The sequence below is a fragment of the Embiotoca jacksoni genome, unplaced genomic scaffold, assembly GCF_022577435.1.
Source record: "Embiotoca jacksoni isolate LCO1_2020_lvr unplaced genomic scaffold, fEmbJac1.0.p SCAF_17, whole genome shotgun sequence".
NCBI classification, from domain to species: domain Eukaryota; kingdom Metazoa; phylum Chordata; class Actinopteri; family Embiotocidae; genus Embiotoca; species Embiotoca jacksoni.
In genome coordinates this window covers 11,507,146-11,529,294 of record NW_027185307.1, presented here as the reverse complement: position 1 = coordinate 11,529,294, position 22,149 = coordinate 11,507,146, and the positions used below count along the sequence as shown (strand labels likewise).

The window sequence follows — 22,149 nt, the reverse complement described above, 5'->3', positions numbered from 1 at the left end:
ACATCAAGACACACACGTCAGTAAAAGTAGTGGGTCTTTGTCACTTTTTTGAGGAAAAAAAAATAAGATAGAAAAGTGCAGTTTCTCTGCCGACATCATTTTACCTCAGTGTTGTGTAAGAAATTGGAAACATGGAGGGGAATTTCTAAGATAGTTACCCATGTGAACTGTTAAGTGGGTTGTTCTATTCTGTGGGACTATTAATGTGTTTTAAGATGCATCCCAAATACAGCAGAGAGGCAGGAGTTGTAGATTGTTTAAGTAAAACACGAAATGATTTGAGCCTCTATTTGTTTGTGGATGACAGCTCCGTATTTCTCCAGTCTATTTCACTCTGCTGGTTTTCCATGTTTGATCGGGCTGATAGCACATGTATGCGTTTTCACTTGTTTATTCCATTTCCTATCTCTTTGCTTTTTCTGCTTACCTTTCCATTTTCGTTGCGCGGCAGATGCGCGAGCTGAAATTAATTCTGCAGCGCTGCTTTATTGTTAAAAGATCCACACACACACACACACACACACACACACACACACTAGTGCTTCCTCACTTTTGTGCGTGTACATGTAGCCTGTGTGTGTGGATGAAGTCGTGTCCTGGAGAAGTTTTGAATGCGTGCGTCAAAAGTACGTGAGGATTGTGGCGCATTGGACGGCTGTAGTCAGAACTGAATGAACGGGAGGAGGAGGGAGATCATACATTAACTCCTGCTGGCTGCGGGGACTCTCCACTTGACAGAAGCCAAGGCAGAGGCACACACTCACAACAACACTGACAGCTTTTTGAGAAACACAGGGACGACAAATGAAATCCAAACGAAAATCCACTTAATTTTCTTTTTTCTTTTTTTGGACAACCTCTTTGTTTTTCTGGAAGATTTTTACGCAGCGCAAGAGTAAAGAAAACGCCGCAGAGATGAGTGTTGCGTGGTTTTACGTGCTCCTGAAGGATCCCGTCTCCTGATAAAGGGACCAAAGAGGACAAAACAAAGCTGTCCATGATATTTTACAAAAGAAGATCGCAAAGGTGGAGCGATTAGAGAAGGGCTGATGAAGGGACTATTAATCCTTTCAGTGCACCAAAAGCACCAAAGGGTATTAGAAACGTTTGGATGGAAATCGGGCGAGTGTTTGGAACTGTTTTTGGTTTTATATGAAACTGGTGATTAGTTACTGTGACACATCTGAAAGGATTTTTTTTGTTTGTTTTTTTATCTCACTTAAGATTTCAATAAGGAGTATTTTTTTTTTTTTTTTTTTTTTTTTTCATTTAAAACCGAAAGGCTGTGGCATGAGCGGTTTCTCGGTGTGAATCCTCAGAAACTCTCATCTCTATCTTTGTTTTTCCTCTTCAAGTATTCCTAAATCTAAATGGAATTAGTTGAGTCTGAAGCCGTTTGTGAAAGGAACAGACATGGTACATGGGCACAGCTTCCATCACGGTAAGACATCCGTATTCATCAGCTGAAGCACACTTGCTCAAAAGCGCTTATTGCTTGCCTTACCCCAACGCCAAGGGAGTATAATAATCCTTTAATCAGTTTAGAGGGACTCTAAATATCAGAGCAACAGATCAAACTGAAAATAGGAATAGAATAGTGATGACTTGAGGGGGAGGGGGGGACAAATGTGATGAGTTGATACACACTGCATCCTTCAACCTGTAAACTCACTCTTGAAGGTCACAATGTAAGTTCTCTTAGTTTTTTAGTTTTTTAATTATTATTCTCCAGTTTTATTATTGGCAGGTAATTCTCCCGTGATTTGAGAGAATGTATGATGTGGGTGTTTCTGTTGTCCATTTTTATCATTTTAAAAATCATGTTTAAAGGGTTTGGGTAAAGCTTATAGCCAGAGGTATAGTAAAGCTTGTAGGTTTGTATGTTCTGAGCAATGTCATTATTATTTCAGGTATTTTACTATTTTATTTATTTATTCATTATTTTATTTTTTTACTCTTTAAGCTAAAACTCGGAACAGGTTGAGCATTAGCACAACACTGATAAATAATGTTTCTTGCTGACTCAAACCTCAGCTAAAGAGAGAATAAGAGAAAAGCAAGGCACTAATGTCACAGTTCTTCAATAAATAATATTTATCTTTCTGTTCTTACAGTTGTTGCAAGTCTTCTCATACTTGGGTTGTCTGGAGCAACAAAGAAGGACACGGCAGGTACTCTCCATCACCAAGAATGTCTGTTCAACCTAAATGTCCTCTCTTTTAAGCTTTAATCTTTTGACTTTTCCTTTTTATGTATTTTTTTTTAGTGAAAAACAATTCTGGGGTGAAGCCTGCAGGTCAATGTGGAACGTGGGTGAAAGAACCAGAAGGAGGGATCTTCACTTCCCCCAATTACCCAAGCAAATATCCCCCAGACACAGAGTGTGTTTACATCCTTGAAGGTACATTTTCTCCTTTAAACACTGCAGCGTTTAAAAAAAACAAGGTGATTGAGGTATTTTTTCTCAGCGAAAGCATCTCTGTAGTTCTCCTGAGGGGAAAATCACAGTAACTACTCAGTAAATGATGTGATGTATTGGTTATTAGATATCAAGGGGCCAATTCTGTGGTTTCTTTCTATTTTTTTTTCCAAGTAAGAAGATCATGTAATGTGATTAAAATATTCCTGAAGTGAATTGGAGCTAACAATTCTGGTGCTATAGAAATGAATTGACTAACAGACAGGATTGGAGGTGGGTATTGAGTGTGTGGGCGTGCTGATAATAAAACAATTTGAAAGTACGTCAATGAAAGCATGGCTGACTTCTTACTCCATGCGTTTTGCTAGTTGGTAATTATTTTCATTGTATCTTCCAGCTCCCCCTCGACAGTGCATCGATCTACACTTTGAGGAGAACTATTCAATCGAGTCCTCTTGGGAATGTAAATTTGACAACATCGAGGTTCGGGATGGACCCTTTGCCTTCTCCCCAATGCTCGGACGCTACTGCGGTCAGCACAGCCCGCCTGATATCAGGAGTAGCGGCCGATATCTGTGGATAAAATTTGTTACAGATGGCGAACTGGAAGCGGTGGGATTTTCAGCAAGTTACAACTTTACTGCAGGTATGTTGTGTTGGTTTTTTTTTAGTTGCTGTTATGCCTTCTGTCAATTCATTTCTTTCTTTGTAAGCATATACTTTCTTGCTCTTACAGCGAGGCTTCAAATGAATAACAAGCATCATCCAGGGAGCTTGGCCTTGCGGGAGCCTCTTGCAGTTTTATTGATTGTCTGTCTGCACACAGCCACTATTTCCATTTGCGATATAGTGTCATTGGCAGGGACACTCTTGTGACTGGTTAGCCTGTTGTTTCTTTTCTCTCTATATTTGGACTGATGTAGAAGAGTATCATCATCACATCTCCTCAGTTTGTAGGGAGCAGCTCACTCATCTGTACTGTTGAACACAACCGTTGTGATTATAGTTGCGTGTAAAACCTTGGTTTTCTTTATTTGCCTCATCTTCGGTTGGTATCCCATTACGGAAACAGCGTGAGGGTTGATGACAAAGAATCAGGGCATAACAATGATTTAATATTCCTTCATCCACACTTGACTGGGTTTAATAGCACTGTCAACTTTTTTTTTTAGTGTGTTTGAGGCTTGAAAGGCACGGAGCCAGGAAACATGAAGGGTACGCCAGTTTCTCTTCACATCCACCACACCTTCAGGGGCATTTTACCTTTGGATATTGTTGCGTATGTCATTGTTTATAGGAAGAACACGTACGTGGTACATCGACCTTTCATCCGAAAAACATGCTATTAGTTGCAGGGTAGTTAAAAGAGGAGCATCGAGGTGACTAGGTGCTGTAGTTTTATCAGTGGCAATGAAATCTGGTGATTAATAAAATTAAGGCCTTGCAAAACTTTACCAAGGTAATCACAGTGTAAGTCGAGTGTTACACTGTCAAATCTGATATTTTTTATATAATTCAGAAAGCAGCTGGAAAGGAAAAATAAAATAAAGTGCAGGAAAACTAACACTTAAATCGAAACAAATTTCCAGAGTGTCAGACATGGTTATATTCCTTAAGAGTCTGTCTGCTGAGGCATGAACCTCTTAATATTTATCTGTGCTTTAAACATCAATTGCTCTCTCAACTTCACTTTAAGTTTTCCTCTTCAGAAATGGCCTCGTGATATTTCTGATGTGTTATTTGGTGCTCTCCAGCAGCACGGTCAGTTGAGTGGCGCTTACTAGGTGATGATATGGTGGGTGGCACTTCAGTTCAGAATGACTAAGCGACTGTTGAATGAATAGTTCAACGTTTTGGGAATTACTTACGCTTACTGAAACTTCTACTCAGAATTACATAAAATAAGAACATCAATACCACTCTTGCCTTTTTAGAATTGCAATGAAGCTCCTGACTGTAGTTAGCTTTGCTTAGCATAATGACAGGGCATAAGAGGAAACAGCTGCTGCAAAGTGTTTGTCAAGCAACAAAAGGTATCAAAATCTTTCCACCACCACATTAACAGATGTGTTCAAACAGAAAGTTTTCACTCTGCGCCTTTTTTTTTTCTTTTCTTTTTTCTTTTTGATTTTTTTTTTTTACAAATCAGACGTTTTGTGTAGTCTGTGTTGATTCCCATTGTTAACTTTAAGCTGCATTAGCAAGAAATGCACACCCCCACCCTGAGTACGACAGTGAGTGTGTTAGCTCAGCTTCTGATCGATCCCAGAACTCGTTTGTTCCCGTTGTTTCCCTCGGCTTTCTCTCCTCCTTTCCTCTCGTCTCTGTATATTGATGCGGTAGCCCGGGGGTGAGCACTAATTTTGCTCAAGGGGGAACACTTCCATTTCATGCTGACGCATCTTCACACCACGCTAATCTTTCCCATCACGTCATTCTGTTGACTTTGCAAGCCATCGTGCAGCATCCGTAATTCGGCTTGTGTGTGTCTTTGTCTCCACACACCAAAAAGTTCTCTGATTCACACATTGAGTTTTTGGTTTTTGTTTAGAACAACCAAAGTTTGGTGGCTAATCTTCTGAGCTAACGAGCTGCTTCATATTTACCATACAGAGAGGCATGTCGGTCTTTTGATCTCTTGACAAGAAAGCAAATAAACTCCAAAGTTTCAAAATGTCAAATGTTTTCTTTTATCATAAATGACAGCATTAAATTATTGTATTTTTATGTTGGCATCTACAGTATATTTTCTTTAAGGTTTGATTTTGATTGAGTTTGCAATCTAATTCCTAATGCAGTAAAGGTAGTCAAAACTGTCTTTCTTCATATGTATCAAGAAACATTTTATATTAATGCAGTTGAGATCAAGACTAACTTCCAAAAATGCTCAAAAAATAGAAGTACGTATGAAGGATCTTTTCTTTTTCTTTTTCTTTTTTTTCTATCTTACCCTTACAGTCACAGATAAAGAATCCAGAGCACTTTTCTTGCAAATGTGCAGTTTGAGTATTGTTTCTTCTTCCTGCTTCTCTCGGGAGTCTCATTGAAATTTTGCTAAGAGGAAAAAAAAAAAAAAAGAAGCTTTGCCTCTTGACTTGATAGGAAATATCTGTGGCATATGATTTACATAATTAAAGAAGATAAAAGTATTGAATTCACTTGACTTGATACCCTGAAATCTGGTTTTGTGAATAATGTCTCACATCTGCAGCTGCTCTGCTAACTAAGCTAATTCACACGACCCTCCTCTGATGAATGGGAGTGGAGGAGCAACAAAGGTGACATGAATCAGCTCCTCTTACTCTCTTTCCTCAGTCATTTAAGTAGCAGAGAGATAAAAAAAAAAAAAAAAAAAAGAAAAAAGAAAAGAAAAACACCTCCTCTGCCTCTTTTCACATTCAGAGAGGCGGGCCACTGATGACTAATGCAGCCAGTGAAAGAAGAACCAGTAACCAGAACAATATCTAGCGTGAGATCAGATGTTGACGTACTTCGACGAGGCATATAAAGTATGCAGATGTATTCAGTCATAAATGTGACATCAGAGGAAGTAAGAGAAGCTGGTGTAACAGACACTCGAGATTAAAACGGTGACTAAATGAACTCGGCTGCCCCCAGTGATGTGATGCACAATTTATCTGTCTAAGAAATTACACCCAGATGCCTCGTACTCTGCCTCTTCTTGCATCACAGAATGTTTACAGATGTTTGACAGTCTCTTTTTTTTTTGTATTCAAGTCTGCAAAAGATGGCATAGATTACTTTTTTACAAGAGGATGAAGTAGAAAAAAATGTGTATTAGAAAATCATGTGTATACTGTTTCCTATTAAAGTAATTACAGTTACAAAGACACACTTTTAGGGTTTCTTAAAGATTAACAGGCCGTGGCAAAGCTGCATGTGCGACTCATTTTAGTAACCTGACAAACTAAACACACCTTTCACTGTGAATATATATGTCTGCTCTACCACATATATAGATGAATCGTAGCCACTACTCGTACAGATGCTGTCCAAATGACCTGCGCTCACGTCTGCTCCATTATACTTAAAGGAGTGGTGTGTAGGATTGAGTGACCTCTAGTGGTGAGGTTACAGATTGCAACCAGATGATTTCCCCTCGCCTCACCTGGTGTGTAACATAATCTACGAAGGCTGTAAAACACAAGACCCTCTCCAGAGCCCGTGTTTGGTTTGTCACTTCTGGGCTACTGTAAAAACATGGGAGTGCAACATGGTGGCCTCCATGGAAGAGGACCCACTCCCGAGGTAGATGAAGGGCTCATAAATAATTCTGACTTCTAGGTGATGATACACCAATGAAAACATAATTATGAAGACTGTATTCAATTTCTGCAAATACATTCCTGTAAATTCTACACCGAACCTTAAAAGGGACAACTGGACATTTTGGTCTTTTTTTTTTTTTTGCTTTCTTGGTGACAGATGAGAGGATTGATGCTCCTATTGTTTCTGAACGGTAAAGTTAAAGCCAGAACCTGGTTATTTTAACATGGCATAAAGATAGGAATCAGCCGGAAATGACTCTCCTGGCTCCTACCACACTTTACAAAACCTCCTTTTCAGCACTTCTAAAGCTCACTAACTCCAAGAAGTTACCCGTCTTTACACTAAGCTAACTGAGGTTAGTTTCATATTTAAGGCACAGGCGTTAAAGTGGCATTGATCGCATTATCCAAATCTTGGCAAGAGAAAAAGAAAATACGCTTTATAATCAAGATAAAAAAAACTATTACTCGAAGTGGATATGAAATGAATGTATCCCAATACTGCTTTGAAACGGCATGCAAAGCTACTGTTAGTGTATAACAGAAGTCGTCGTATTCTACTGCTCAACAAACAAGTCCGTATATAAAAAGCTGTTCAGTCAAACCAACCGCAACAAAAGTGCTCTGGGACAGGACTGGAAGCCTCGGACCGGTGAGAAAAGACTGGTTTTCATTTTCTGTTGTTTCATCCTCTTCTTTTTCATTATTCTACCCAAATATATTCGTGAAGGAACAATAATTTAGTTATGAATATAGTGGAAAAATGTGAAGGTGTGATATAGAGCCATTGTCTGGGTCCTAATTTCTGTAGCATGCTGATACGAATGGAGCTCAGGTTTAATGACTAAAGATTCAGCTGCCTGACATCAAAGCTTGCGCAATAATAAGATTGTTATTGCCTCCCCTGGATTCACGTCATTTCTGGAGGTCAGCAACAAAGCAAACGTGCTACATTGTGGCGGGCGACCTTGTGGTTATGTCATATAATATAAAAGTGCAAGGGGAAGAGTTGAATACAGCGAGTGCAGCAGGGGGAATTATAGAGTGGAGGGACCATGGTGAGTGTATTTCTGCGTATATGTGTGTGTTCGAGGCGGTCAAGGGATTTGAGCAGCATCCTGCTATTCAGGTCGTCCTAGGGTGCCGTGACCTTAGACCCTTGTGGACTGGTAGATTAAGTGGTGTTTCAGCACCTTAAGCCAAAGCCAGAGCAAATAAAAGCTGCAAGTTCTCCTCTTCCTACTCCCTGATCAATGGTTGTTTGCAGAGCCAAGGCCTTGTCCCGAGGCAGATGCTGCTATATGGACAGGGTTTGTGAGATGTTTCTGTGCTGCTTCATGAAATTGGCATCCTGAATTAGATTAATTTAATTTTGAATTTATGTATTTTGCTATAGTGTATTTTTAAAAAATATATATATTTTAATAATTATCCTTTGAACTTGATTCTAACATTTGCAATTTAAATATGTAAATTATAGAAATATGTACCTATAACATGACTATAAAACTAATATTCATCATTGTGGAAAATATGCATCCCTGGAACAATAAAATGGTCAGAAAGCCTTCTATGTTACCTTTAGTAGCACTGCTGCTTAATGTTTTCTGCTATTTAGAATTCAGGCCATGACTGATCATCACGATGACACTGATTGATCAAAGTGCTTTAAAGCCCAACCAGGCTCTAACTGGGCTGATGATCATTTTGAAATGAGTCAAATGGCATTTAGGATTATAGCTGGAATAGGATATATGGGGCTATCATAAAGGAGGCAGGGTCATGGAATTGAACCTAGATGGGCTCAAACTGGAAAATTGGAAATTGAACCGTGGAGATCGACTCGTCGCTCTTGGAAGGAACGGACTACGGCAGCATCATTGCTGGGGCTGGACAAAAAAGTTCAGCAACTCCCCAGTTTCACATCTGCCTCCAAAGGCATTTGCCGGTGGCATTGCCCGACATTTAAATGTTTGAATCGCATTTTGTTTAATTGCAGCCACTGAATTCTCAGAATTAAATTTCTAAAGACACTGACATTCACCAGACTGGCAGAGAGAAGCATATAATAATTTGTGATCATTGTCATTTACTGTATTTTAAGTTAAGACACCTCATGCTCACATATGTAGGTGCTGTGATGAGACAGGGGGGGTTTTAGGGAGTTTGGCCAAACTGTGCCAATAGGGAGAGGTTGAAAGTTAGATTTCAGGCTTTATTGAGGGCATGCAGGTGTTTCATGGACTATTAAATTCTGGGGAAATGAGCAATAGAAAAGGTCAAACATGTATAACTCTAAACAACCATTTTGACAGACCTTTTTATTCCAGTAAATGGAGATTCACCATTTTCTATTTCACTCGATAAATTGTCACTATTTGACAACAAAAGTTACAGGTGGGAAATAATAGTTGCCATCATTGAGGTCTGGACTGGTAATGTTCCCCTGGTAACCAATTTTTTTTCCGCACTACATACTGGATGGATTGGGCTTTTCAGTATCTAAAAGGAAAGGGGATGATGGATTTTACCCATCACCTACAGTGGTGTGAAAAAGTGTTTGCCCCCTTCCTGCTTTCTTATTTTTTTGCATGTTTGTCACATTTAAATGTTTCAGATCATCAAACACAAGTAAACACAAAATGCAGTTTTTAAATGAAGGTTTTTATTATTAAGGGAGAAAAACAAATCCAAACCCACATGGCCCTGTGTGAAAAAGTGTTTGCCCCCTAAACCTAATAACTGGTTGGGCCACCCTTCGCAGCAACAACTGCAATCAAGCGTTCGCGATAACTTGCAATGAGTCTTTTACAGCGCTGTGGAGGAATTTTGGCCGACTCATCTTTACAGAGTTGTTGTAATTCAGCCACATTGGAGGGTTTTCCAGCACGAACCGCCTTTTTAAGGTCATGCCACAGCATCTCAATAGGATTCAGATCAGGACTTTGACTAGGCCACTCCAAAGTCTTAATTTTGTTTTTCTTCAGCCATTCAGAGGTGGACTTGCTGGTGTGTTTTGGATCATTGTCCTGCTGCAGAACCCAAGTTGGCTTCAGCTTGAGGTCACGAACAGATGGCCGGACATTCTCCTTCAGGATGTTTTGGTAGACAGTAGAATTCATGGTTCCATTTATCACAGCAAGTCTTCCAGGTCCTGAAGCAGCAAAACAGCCCCAGACCATCACACTTCCACCACCATATTTTACTGTTGGTATGATGTTCTTTTTCTGAAATGCGGTGTTACTTTTACGCCAGATGTAATGGGACACACACCTTCCAAAAAGTTCAACTTTTGTCTCGTCAGTCCACAGAGTATTTTCCCAAAAGTCTTGGGGATCATCAAGATGTTTTCTGGCAAAAATGAGACGAGCCTTAAATGTTCTTTTTGCTCAGCGGTGGTTTTGGTCTTGGAACTCTGCCATGCAGGCCATTTTTGCCGAGTCTCTTTCTTATGGTGGAGTCATGAACACTGACCTTAACTGAGGAAAGTGAGGCCTGCAGTTCTTTGGATGTTGTCGTGGGGTCTTTTGTGACCTCTCGGATGAGTCGTCGCTGCGCTCTTGGAGTAATTTTGGTCAGCCGGCCACTCCTGGGAAGGTTCACCACTGTTCCATGTTTTCTCCATTTGTGGATAATGGCTCTCACTGTGGTTCGCTGGAGTCCCAAAGCTTTAGAAATGGCTTTATAACCTTTTCCAGACTGATAGATCTCAATTACTTTCTTTCTCATTTGTTCCTGAATTTCTTTGGATCTCGGCATGATGTCTATCTTTTGAGGATCTTTTGGTCGACTTCACTTTGTCAGGCAGGTCCTATTTAAGTGATTTCTTGATTGAGAACAGGTGTGGCAGTAATCAGGCCTGGGTGTGGCTAGAGAAATTGAACTCAGGTGTGATAAACCACAGTTAAGTTGTTTTAACAGGAGGGGGAAAACACTTTTTCACACAGGACCATGTGGGTTTGGATTTTTTTTTTCTCCCTTAATAATAAAAACCTTCATTTAAAAACTGCATTTTGTGTTTACTTGTGTTATCTTTGACTAATATTTAAATTTGTTTGATGATATGAAACATGTAAATGTGACAGACATGCAAAACAAATTGGAAATCAGGAAGGGGGCAAACACTTTTTCACACCACTGTATTTCTGGTGAGAAATCCAGAATGTCATCCAGTTTCAGAATGATAATACTTAATTTAAATAGATTTAATTCTTGTAGTGAAAACTGGGCTTGTGAGAAGTAGTCCAGCTTTTTTCTTTTGATACCTTCTGACACAAATCCAATGAAAACATTGTCAAAACTTAGTCCCATGCTGGTATAGCACCTGAGGCAGTGGGAGTAAAATTTCATTTTCTGTGGCCCAGAATTGGTTGGGTTTCAGATTCACAGAGGAGCGCAGAGGAAAGGTAGAAATGGATAATCTCCTGTGGTGCATTTTCCGGTGTTCTCTTAAGAGCTCAGTGTGTTTGCCTGAATGAGCTGCTTGCATATAGGCACTCCTAATAAATTACCTTCCACCCCCAAAATAAAATAAAATAAAAAGATCTTCCTTCCAATGTTTTGCTCCAATGCTCACTGCCATTACTGCTCCCTACAGTGTAAGTCACACTCTCTGGGAGTTCTCTCCCTGATTATTCAGGGCTGCCTACTGTTTCTCTTGATTGTTATGGGTCTGTCTCTTGTCTGTGAGGAAAACGTGAAGGTGTACATTACCCACATGTGTAATAATGTGTCCTCAAAGCAATGTTATCAGGGCTTTGGCAAAGAGAAAATACCATCGCTGTGATAGGAGAATAGGCTCCCCAGTGTGTTTTTTTCCTGTGGGCTCTGCATTTTTGAGTTCTGGCTGCCAACTCCAATCTCATTTCATGAAGAACCGCCCGTGCTCATACTGTATGTGGTGAAGAAGAATGACAGGTGGTACGTTTGAGCACAGCTGAAGACACCCTTCTCTCCACACTGTTTTTAGCAAAAGGAGATGGATGGAACGAGTTAGCATTCCAGGCACACCTCTTGCAGCTGTGGAAGAGGTCGTTCATACCCTCACTCTCCTCACTCGTCTCTGTTTTTTCACCTAATACTACCTCTTTTCTGCTCTCCCATCTTTTCTATTCTTCATTGGTCCATGCTTTATGCAAGTCACACCAGATTCATATAAAGGTGGAGCAGATATCGATCTACACTCGCACACGTGCTCTGCGCTTCTGAAAAATCACGTACGCAAAGTCCACCATACGTGTCTGCATTTATTAAGATCTCTAATTTATTAAGATCAGGAGCTGACTTTGGATATTTCACTTAAACACAGTTTTTAGAGTTGTGATGGCCAAGATTATTGTGGGTGTCACATGATTAAGATAATTTGGCTAAACTATCAGCCTGTCTGATCATCTGAGAGCTCATGTAACTCATGTTGTCAAACTTCTTTGTAGTGATGTTGCCATGTTTCCAGATCTTACCTATTGCTTGGTGAGCTCAATGTTAATTGATATAAATGATGGTCTAAACCATAACAGAGAAACCCAAATTGTAACTGTTCAAATAGGAATTTTCCTTTAAGCATAAATCAGCTGATAAGGCCAAGCAATGCAAGCAAACCATCTTCACAAAGCTGATATTTGAATGGGAGAGTCTTAAAGAGAGGAAATATGTCATGATTTATGGTGCATCATCCACTTTTAATAATTCTCCCCATATAGAAGTTTAGCTTCTAAACAGTTCAGAGACAGGAGTCGGTGGTACAAATGATGAAGGGTGCTCCGATCATCGCCATTGATTGTGATCAGCCGATATTAGCGCTAAAAAGTTTGATAGTCTGTCTCCAAAAAGGCCGATCACATGACGTAAAACTGTCCGCGCACGGCTAAATGGCTTCACCAGTCTGGAGGTTGCTATGGTTTAAGTTTTGTCTCTAAGAGAGAAAGTGGAATATGTTGCGCAATGTTGCCTGCCAATAAATAAACATTTGTCAATTAATGATACTTTATCATTTCTTCGGTGTTATTAAGAATAGTTGAATAAATAAATAATGCTTCACAATAAATACAAAGTTTCAAATAAACCCGATGATCTGTATCGGCTGATACTGCTTCAAGTGATCGGTCATCGGAGCCCCCTTACAAGTGATCAACACCTCTTGAAAGCTAATGGCGAGCTAACGGACAACTTAATGCAACAACTGACAACAAGCTGACTGGCTTGGTGGACTGTCATTTCGGACTGGCGCTAACACGTTAGCGGTTAGCTTGCCAGCGAGTGTAGTTCACCTGCTAAACTTGCAAATAGTCGCTTCATCACAAAGCTTGTCAAACTGCATTCTTTGCAAAAAGTGAGATGAATTGGCTGTTCCATTTTGCGGTGTGACTGAGACTTCATTCTGTTCTTTTGTCCTACTCCGCTCCTCTCCCATCCACTGCTGTGATATCACACCTTGCTCCTTGTGGCTCAGCAGAGGAGTCCAGGCACAGTGTTCACCCAGCTTATCAGACAACAAGCCTTCACTCAGGGGACATCCAGTCAGAGTTTATCGCTCCGGTGGAACTTAACTCACTATCACGCCGGATAGCTGATATTTACGTCCTCTGGCTGCTTTCAGACGCTCGTAGCCAATTACCCTGCAGATCAATCAGTGGCTCAGCCTGCCTCCTGCTTCCATCCTCTGTGGCGTTTTTTTTGTTTGTTTTTTTTTAGCCAGGCCTGCTGTTCAGCTACAGATGCTGTGGGGGTCAGGGCACTGCTCCGTTGTAGCTGGAAGTCAGCAGTAATGTAAACCATGCTGGGTGTGGAGGTCAAATTGTGGCCTGGTTTGAGGATTGGAGTGTAGGGTGTGTGTATATGTGTATTCACTGTAAACACACAGCATTTGTATCAAGGCCCTTGTATACATGCAGTATGCTGAACCATATGTAGCTATTTGTGTGTATGTGTTTTTGTCTACACTATGCGTCTCTTGGCTGCTTTTTTTTTTCCAACCCCTGTGTCCTTCCTGTGCTACATCCACAATGGAGTGATCTATTGTGTATTCACACAGTGGTTGCTACACATGCTGCATATGGTCATTGCGCTCCGAGCTGCATTAGAAATGAGCTTGATTGTTGTAAATCCGTTTTTCTTTTTTTTTTTTGGTCCCTTGCTTTGTACGCACAACAGATCGCCTTGGGCTCTTTGTTTCATTAGCCTATAACTGTGGTGGATCCTTGGCTGTCATGCTGCGAGCCCGGCTCTCTCCATTATGTATTAGGCAGCAATGAGATTGAGCTGTGTGCGCTATCTGTGCACACGTTAGGGCCTCAACCTGTCGAAAACGTCTTGGAGAATGATTCTCTTAAGAATTGATTTAAAAGGTCTTTTCATTTTTGGAGGGTGAATGAGTTTTGTTTGTTCATCGTTCCTGATTTGTACCTCTGATTTCAGAGCACATCCCAGAGCAGATTGCTTTCCATGCTTGACGGGTTTTACTTTTGTTTTCATCCTCCCATTAGTATAAGGACGTATCCTTAGGGAGCTCACATATTAACATACAGGGATGCAAAGTCCAATAAAGTTCTCAAAATGAGTATGAATGATGAATGCTCTCTTTTCATTATCTACACCCTTTCCCCCAACGTTTTTGTACATCCTGTTTGTCAATGGCTTGAACTCCACATTTCCATCTTATCATCTAAGAGCAAATGTCTGATTTTAAAGGGACCTAAATCACATTTGACATCAGGGTAATCTAATAGGTAATGGCAGGCTTTTGTTTTGCTGCTGGGAGAATGATGGCAACATTCAACAATGAAGGAGAGCAAGACTGTGATGGGATTAAGAAATGTGGAGTTGTCAGTAATCCTCACAACATTTCTGAATAATAAAAAACAGTTGTGGATTCAAGCGGACGACCAACGCAATATGTAATATTCGCTTATCGGAAACGACAAGGACATGAATTTATGGTACGTTTCGTGGAAGAATAGTGCAGATAGGGTCATATACCAGCTATCCCATTGTACTTACTGTTGGGACTGGGTTGGAGGTTTAATGTATATCATTACCGTTTGATAGGCTTATAGAAAAGCCATGACAAGTGGTTTACGCTTTACAACTGACTGTAATTCTACGGCTCGTCTCAGTCCCACGTGGTTTATTTATTCTACGGTTTCCCAAGTTCATGTAAGCACAAATACCCAGTATTATAACAATGGGGAAAAAAATTAAAGCAGAATGCAGTAGTCTGTATCGGCCTGTATCTGTGCTGCGTTTGGAGTGGTGATTGAACTGATGCCTCATCAGCAGCTCATTCATAACCCTAACAGCATAATTTTTAAGCAGGCCAATGCAACATTTTCCTTAAAAGACCTGCTTGGTTCACCTGACTTCCCCTGTTTTCTCACACATCTGTTTGGAGGATTGCTACTGCACCCACAGGATCCATTACATGAGCTGGTAGGCTGTGGAACAGCTCCTACAGGAAAAGACCAGGTTGAATTTGAACGTTTATTGCTTGATGTCCTCAAGGTTTGTGTGACATTTGGCTTTCTGGAGGTGTGAAACAGATTGGAAGACGTTCCGACGCAGTTGTTTCAGTTCACTTTCTGTCATTTTGCTGAAAGTGTGAAGCATTTGATTGGCTCTGAATGCTTTAGTCGCAGAGGCTGAGAGAAGTGTCAGGATGATAGCGCAACTAACACAACCATGTCTTTAGCAAGTTGTTGGTTTCCATCAACTTTTCTCGCACATTTCATCTGCTCTCATCCGTTTTAAAGCTCAAATTGCTCACCCATCTAAGATTATTGAGACGCAGGGGGTTGTGAGAGCATTTTATTCCCTCCTCAGACCTATGATTGTACACCAGTGGAGTCCAGCAAGTCAATTAAGACCATCTTCTTCCAGTGAACGACTCGAGTCTTTCTGGCAGATTGCCGAGAGCAAGGACCTGGAAAAGTCAGGAAGTCGATCATGTGTGTTTCTCTCTCAAACAAACACTAACAGCCTACTGAACAGTGCGGCCTTACTGGCATTTCATTTTCCATTTGGCAAGCTCGATTAATCACAGCACTCCTATACAATGCGACGCACATGGCCACCCGCCGCTGCTGGCTCTCATTATTCCCAACACAGGAAAATGTACTTCTAGGAAAAAGTGAGGTAGATAAAGAGCAAGAAGAACACTACAGAAGCTATACGACTGCACATACTATATGTATGAGTGATAAAAGTAACAGGTACAACAGAGGAAGAAAAGAAAGAGGGATTCAGCAATCCAGAGAAAGATTTGGATCGCTATGAATAGGTTACGGCCACGCTGTGAGGAAGACTGATAAAAGATTGGGGCTGCTCCATGTCCCCTCAAGGCTCTGCTTCTATCTGAATATTCATTGAGCTGACACTGGCTTTTCTCACCACCGTCTATAAAAGGATGCCAATTGGCTTTTACCTTGTGGCTTCTAATAAGCCTCTGTGCCTAACATGCATACAAATGAGTGTTCATAATACACAAACACGCACAGCTGTTCCTCACGTGCAGCCTGTGCCGTAACAGTTTGTTTCTGGATGTTTAAATTGCTGTGCATAAAAAAAAACTAAAAAAAATGCATTCAATAATATTTTTCTCTGTGACAGTTGCTTGGCTTCATATCTCCAGGAAAGCAATTGAGACTTGCTGACTTTATCTTCTTTCATGCATGCATTCTGATTGTTTATTCATTCTGTATGATGAAATGTCTGATCTGACGCAGGGGGATAAACTTGTTTTAGGAAATCCTTCAGTTTGTCAAGAAGTAGATTAGTCATCCATTCAGCACATTTATTTAATTTTTATTTAGTTATGATCCCATACAGTCACGTTTACAATGAAACAACTTGTCTCATATTACACAGGACAGAAGAAATCTTTAATTCTGAGCCTGAATCTGAAAATCTAATCCCTGCAGTTACAACGTCTTTCTGTGTAAACAATGGAAGTACTTAATCAGACGTCATTGCGCATATGTATATAGTCATATCCCTCCAAACACAAAATTGCTCTTATTTATGTGTCCCAACATGCAGAGAGGACATTTTTCATCCCAGAGTCGAGTCAATCTGGATTTTAGCTTGGGGGGGCGGGGGGGACTACTCAAATCTGTATGCTGCTCCTAATCCCTGCGCACAAACACAGACATACACTCTGGACCTCCACCGAGCGGCTACATCTGAACCCTCAGATCAAAAAATCCTTTTCATTTTGTACGCCGGTTCATTTGTACCCTGGCAGTAAAAACAGGCATGTTTGCAAATAAGAGGAGAGCGTGGAAGAGGAATATAACGTGAACTCGCTTTATCTTTATGTGCAATACACATACAGTGCAGTGCTGCACACATTTTGTCCAGATCCCACCAAATACTTATTCATAACCAATCTCATGTACATTGTACAATCTAAAATATTCAGGCATAATCCTTTTACGGCTCCTGTGGTAAGATGTAGAATTCAAGTGAGATTGAAATCACTGTCCTTTCCCGAGATAACTGTGTGCCACAAGGACATCATTTTCTTTTTCTTAAATTAGAAAAGATGAGGTGGAATCTGCAGAGCTCGGCTGAAATTTTTTGTCACCCTCTGGGCAACACTGTATCTCAGAGTATTTTAAAAGTCTGCCAACTTTACCTTGTGATTTAGTTGATATTTCACAGCCTCTCTGTAAATCTGTCTCTTTGGTAAAGAAGGGTGAAATACAGTATGTGTTTGGATGCTGCATTGGTGATTCATAACACAGGGAAGTAGTTTGCCTTTGTGAAAAATGAACTTCACTCGTCATGTTGGGGACCTTTGACTTACTTGAATACTGTACTCTTACTTCCCCTGCTAAAATGACTTGAAAACATACATTCTGCCCCACGCACAAAGCATAATTTTTTGTATTTCTAATCACACATCACAGCCACATGCCTTCCAATCATTACAGCACCATGAGGAAAGAGGGCTTGAAACAGCATCACAAGGTCACACATTAGATGGAGAAATAAAGAAAAGTGTGGGGGTGGGAGATGGGATTAGATTTAAAGCCTCCTTAAAAAAAAAAAAAAAAAAAAAAAAAAAAAAAAATCCTCATTGTGTGTTTATAGTTTACAGGAGAGATTGACTGTGATCAGGAGGGAAGTCTGAGTCATTGATTTTTATCATACTCAGCCTCTGAAGAGCGAGGCTTTGTGGAAACTTAGATTGTGGTAGAAAGAGCTCAGCGAAAATGCTTAAATTGAGTGTGTGGAGAGGAGGGCTTTGGTGTGGCTTAAATATTCATTTGCTGGTGGCACTGGCTCTGGAGTAAGGTTTTAGCTCCTAGCGGTGGATCTCTTGACACACTATTTGTCAAACATCTGTGATTTAGCCCTTTCGGCTGAAGCAAAGCTGATTTAAAAAAAGAAAAACAAAAAAAATATGTGGTTTGAGTGCTGAGTTGCAAAGCTTTTATTATTTTCCAGTTAAGAATGAGGAAGGTGTTTTTGGTGTAAAACATTGACTTGTTGATAAAGATGTTTGCCTCAGTTATAAGTGGTGTTGGTAGGTGGGTTCTTTGCTGTTTATAGCTTGAGTGAGATTTTGCACATAACATATGTCATATAGTGGTGAATCCTGATTGTTTCAAAGGTTGCTCCAATTGTTTCAAAATTTAAATAAATCTGACCAAAAATGTCCATTAGGATGCAACAGCTGGGAAGAATCCTCAGTGAAGTGTGGTCAGACCACAAAGTAAATTTGGGTCTGGTATTACCAGGCTAGCTATTTGACACTAACCCTCACTGGCTTCCCAGCACACCTGTGTCCACCTCCACCTACAGTATGTTGGTTGAAATGCAAAGCCCAGCTTCAGGTATCGCTTCTTTGGACTGTGCCCTGAGTGTCTGTGATGCCCATGTGCCAGCACTACACCACCTCATAAAGCTTTATTTGAAGGTTCAATCCATAACTTTCTGCTCAAAGTGGGCTTTTTCCAGCAGGAAGGGTAATTGTACCGATGTTGCAATGATAGGATTTGCAGTAATGAAGGCGGTTGTTCGGATGGTCATTAGGGCTTACACTGTAGATGTGCATTTGAATCAGCCTGTGCTACAACATGGCTTAACATAGCTGTCCAACCATGTTGAATTTAATCTCCTCCACTGTACAAATGGCTGTACTGTCTTAATGATATATTAATTAAACAACACTGCAGATACCGGCTTTAAAGGTTAAGTGTGTCTTAACCAGGAGAAACAGCAGCAAGGGGAGTCTTGTTTCTTTAACAGTGTTGTGTTGAATTTCTCTTGGCACAGCTTGTGTTTTGTCACTTCGAAATCTCTTTTGGGTGTTCTCTGTGCAGTTTTGATTGGGACTGGGTTTTTCATTTCATTTAATGTGATAGGGATTTCATCAGCTGGAGGCAACAGTTTGCCGGGGGTTAAGATGTGTGAAACAGCAAGAATTATTGTATTTTCCTCCCCTAAACTAACAGATGGGATTATGGGAGAGGCATTAAACCCTGAAAGACAAAAGAGTTTACATGAGTGCAGGACATGTAAACCAATGTGTCCTTCTTCTGTGCCAAAGGTTTATTACATGTGTTATAGCAGAGGGGCAGTGAGTACGAAATCATTTCATCCCACCTCTGTCACTGCACCTTTTTTTTTTTTTTTTTTTTTTTTAAACTTTGCCGTAACTCAGCCGGCATAATTAACCATCGCACCTAAGAGCAGTGTTTCATTACATTGGAGTGAGATCTTTATTTGATCCTACTCTTTTTAGCACATTTCCCTGTTAATACCCCTTCTGATGTCTGATTAACACTCTCACAGTAATGTGCCTACAACCCCCACCCACACACATACACACTCACACACCCTCTATCAGACACAAAAAGCCAATTTGAGAAAATTAAAAATCTTTAAAAAGGATGTTGTTATCTCGCCCTTTTCCAACGGACATTTTTATGTAACTCAATTGATGCATGACTGCTTCCATTAACTTCTGATCCCTAAGTTGGTATAAATACTCTTTTCAATTTAGATAGTGATGAGCGGTGAATGGGCCGTTGCGTTGGCGTGCACATAGAGTGCCGACCTCCGCCAGACTTCTTGACGAATCATTCGCTCTTTTATGATTAAGCTGATGTTACTGCTGCAGCTGTGCCTTTACAATCACAGAAAAAAGATGTCTCCAGTGACACAGATATACATCTCTTAATCTTTCATGGTGAATACAGGCCTGAAATTGCACATGTAAATCTTTTGTAACACATCCATGTGTCATTATCAGATTTTTTTTTTTTTGTCACTCTCATTGTCAGTCATCTCAATCAATTTGCCTTTCCTTTCTATAAGCACTTTTATCTTCTCTCTTGTCCACTTCTTCACTCACTTCCCCGGGTTTTATGCAGTGTCAGAGCAACCTTGTATTTTTGCCCTCGAACCCATTCCTCTGAGGCTCATAGCCTGTAAGTGTTTGCGAGAAAGAGAGAGGGAGAGATAACGACACTCTAATGGGGTTTATCAAAGTCAGCCTGAATACTCTAACAGTCTGGGCCTGAACATCAAAGCCTGCTCTCCAATCCACTGCCAACTACTCTGGGCATCCATCAAACACCCAGGCAGGGGAAAGCCTAAATTGACTAAATTGGTTGACGGAAATGTTTGTATTGTAAGGACAGATACTCTGATGACGGTCTAATCCCGGCCTGTCAGTGTGACTGTGAATAAACGTGACATTTTGGGGAGTTAGCTCGCAGGTGTCGCAAGAAGCTCTTTTCTGTTTGAAACCGTGTGAAAGAGTCGAGGAGCAGCCGCCCTCATCGGCAGAAAATGCCAGTATGGTGTAAGGTCTGCTCCAACATACTTTATGACATGTTATCGATTCAAGAGAAGATGAAAGGAAATGCTGTGTGATTTAATTTCTCATTCAGGGATCTTAATTCCCCCTGACACGCATTGAGAAACAGACGGTCCTTTTGATTGCAGTGAATCTGACCAACAGGGTTATTCTCTCTGGGAGATCAGAGTGTTTCTCCCCATTTTTATTAGACTTCAAAGGTTACATACAGAAATAAATGCAGTGCATATACAGTATATATATTCATCTTCTTGATAGCTATGGACACACTTTAATCCATCATAAATCTGTATGTTTGTATGTGTGAGGCTGTCTATTCTGAGAGTCAACGCAAAGCGATGTTTGCATACTTTCCTGGCATTGACAAATGAAACTCTACTTTTATAATAAAAAATAAAAAAAAACACTGATGCTTTGCGCAGTAAAGCCACATAAGGGGTGGAAATACATTATGTGAATTGCACTTTTTCATCTCCAGGGGTCACACAAACAGATATTTGTATAAAGCTGATCATGCTTTACTTGGTATTGCATGGTGACAGATCATCGCCTCAGCAGCCATATTTTGCCACTTTTAAATGGAGTTTTCTAGTTAACGTTGGGCACCAAATTGAAATGGATTTTGATATGATTCTGCTGCTCAGTGAGATTACAGTCCCCCTTCTGGGATGTATTTATGGCCATAAAGTAGTGAAAGGAGGGTTAGAGATGAGATAAAGGAACCACATATTGACCATGTGCTTCAGTTTGTGGTTAAGTGCAATCTGTCTTAATTAGTGAAAAGGATTTCCAAAAAGAGCTTACTAATTAACATATTCAAGGTCCGTCTACATTAAACCTATTTCATGCATGTTTTTGAGTGGTCTGTGTCATGCTCATGTGACCGAACACATAGGCTCCTATTTTAATCAGATAAACTGGCTTGTATTTTAGTTGCACTATATAATAATATACTTTATTATTAGTTTTCTGAGGCTTCCTCCAGTAGAATTGAATTGATTGAGTCGAGTTAACCATCTCCACGATTTCCATCATAGAAAGTTGAACCTGTTGAATGTGCTTGATAGAGTGCGATGTTGTGTAAAAGCTGATAAACTGTTACACAGGAAACTGGAGGAGTCCTTAAATATATATTCTGTGGACCATGAATGTCTGTAGAAAATTCTGTGACAATTCATCCAAGAGTTGTTAAGATATTTCAGTCTACTAGAACTAGGCCGACAGGCTGATGTTAACCAATTGCAAATATGTTGCTGTTGGGGCATGCATGTGCCAATAAATGACAAAAAAAATGGCAGAACAGAAGTGCCAACCGACAATTGAAAAACTTTGTAAACTGGGCCTCCATTACATAGTTAGTCCACCAAATCATTGGCGAGTGGACTTTTTACTTGTAAACTGTTTCACTCAATATATATTATGTGCATAAAAAAAAAAAAAAAAAAAAAAAGATTCTAAGAGATCTGCATTGCTAATTTAAGATAAAAACATAAAATGACTATTTACCAATATGGTATATTGCTATCAGATCTGTAAAACTCGTATTTAAACAAAACTCTGATAACAGCATGCTTTTGACAAATCCAGTATCAGTCAGACTGTCTCAACCAAACGGGTAT

The 22,149-nt window shown here is 40.2% G+C and overlaps 1 protein-coding gene across 7 annotated transcripts in view; it reads left to right on the top strand.

Moving 5' to 3' along the window:
• The first annotated feature begins 705 nt into the window (after window positions 1–705).
• neto1l (neuropilin (NRP) and tolloid (TLL)-like 1, like) overlaps window positions 706–22,149 on the top strand; it is a 69,387-nt gene continuing 47,943 nt past the window's right edge. For 6 of the 7 annotated variants that reach the window (XR_011178347.1, XM_069151623.1, XM_069151622.1 and 3 more), the window contains exons 1-4: window positions 706–1,441; window positions 2,115–2,171; window positions 2,267–2,401; window positions 2,817–3,065. Coding sequence is in view for 6 of the 7 variants with exons in the window: in XM_069151623.1 (XP_069007724.1) it covers window positions 1,414–1,441; window positions 2,115–2,171; window positions 2,267–2,401; window positions 2,817–3,065 (469 nt within the window). In the remaining variant the exon portion in view is untranslated. Of the gene's footprint in view, window positions 1,442–2,114; window positions 2,172–2,266; window positions 2,402–2,816; window positions 3,066–22,149 lie in introns of those variants that run through there. The other variant, XM_069151624.1, reaches the window with a different exon arrangement.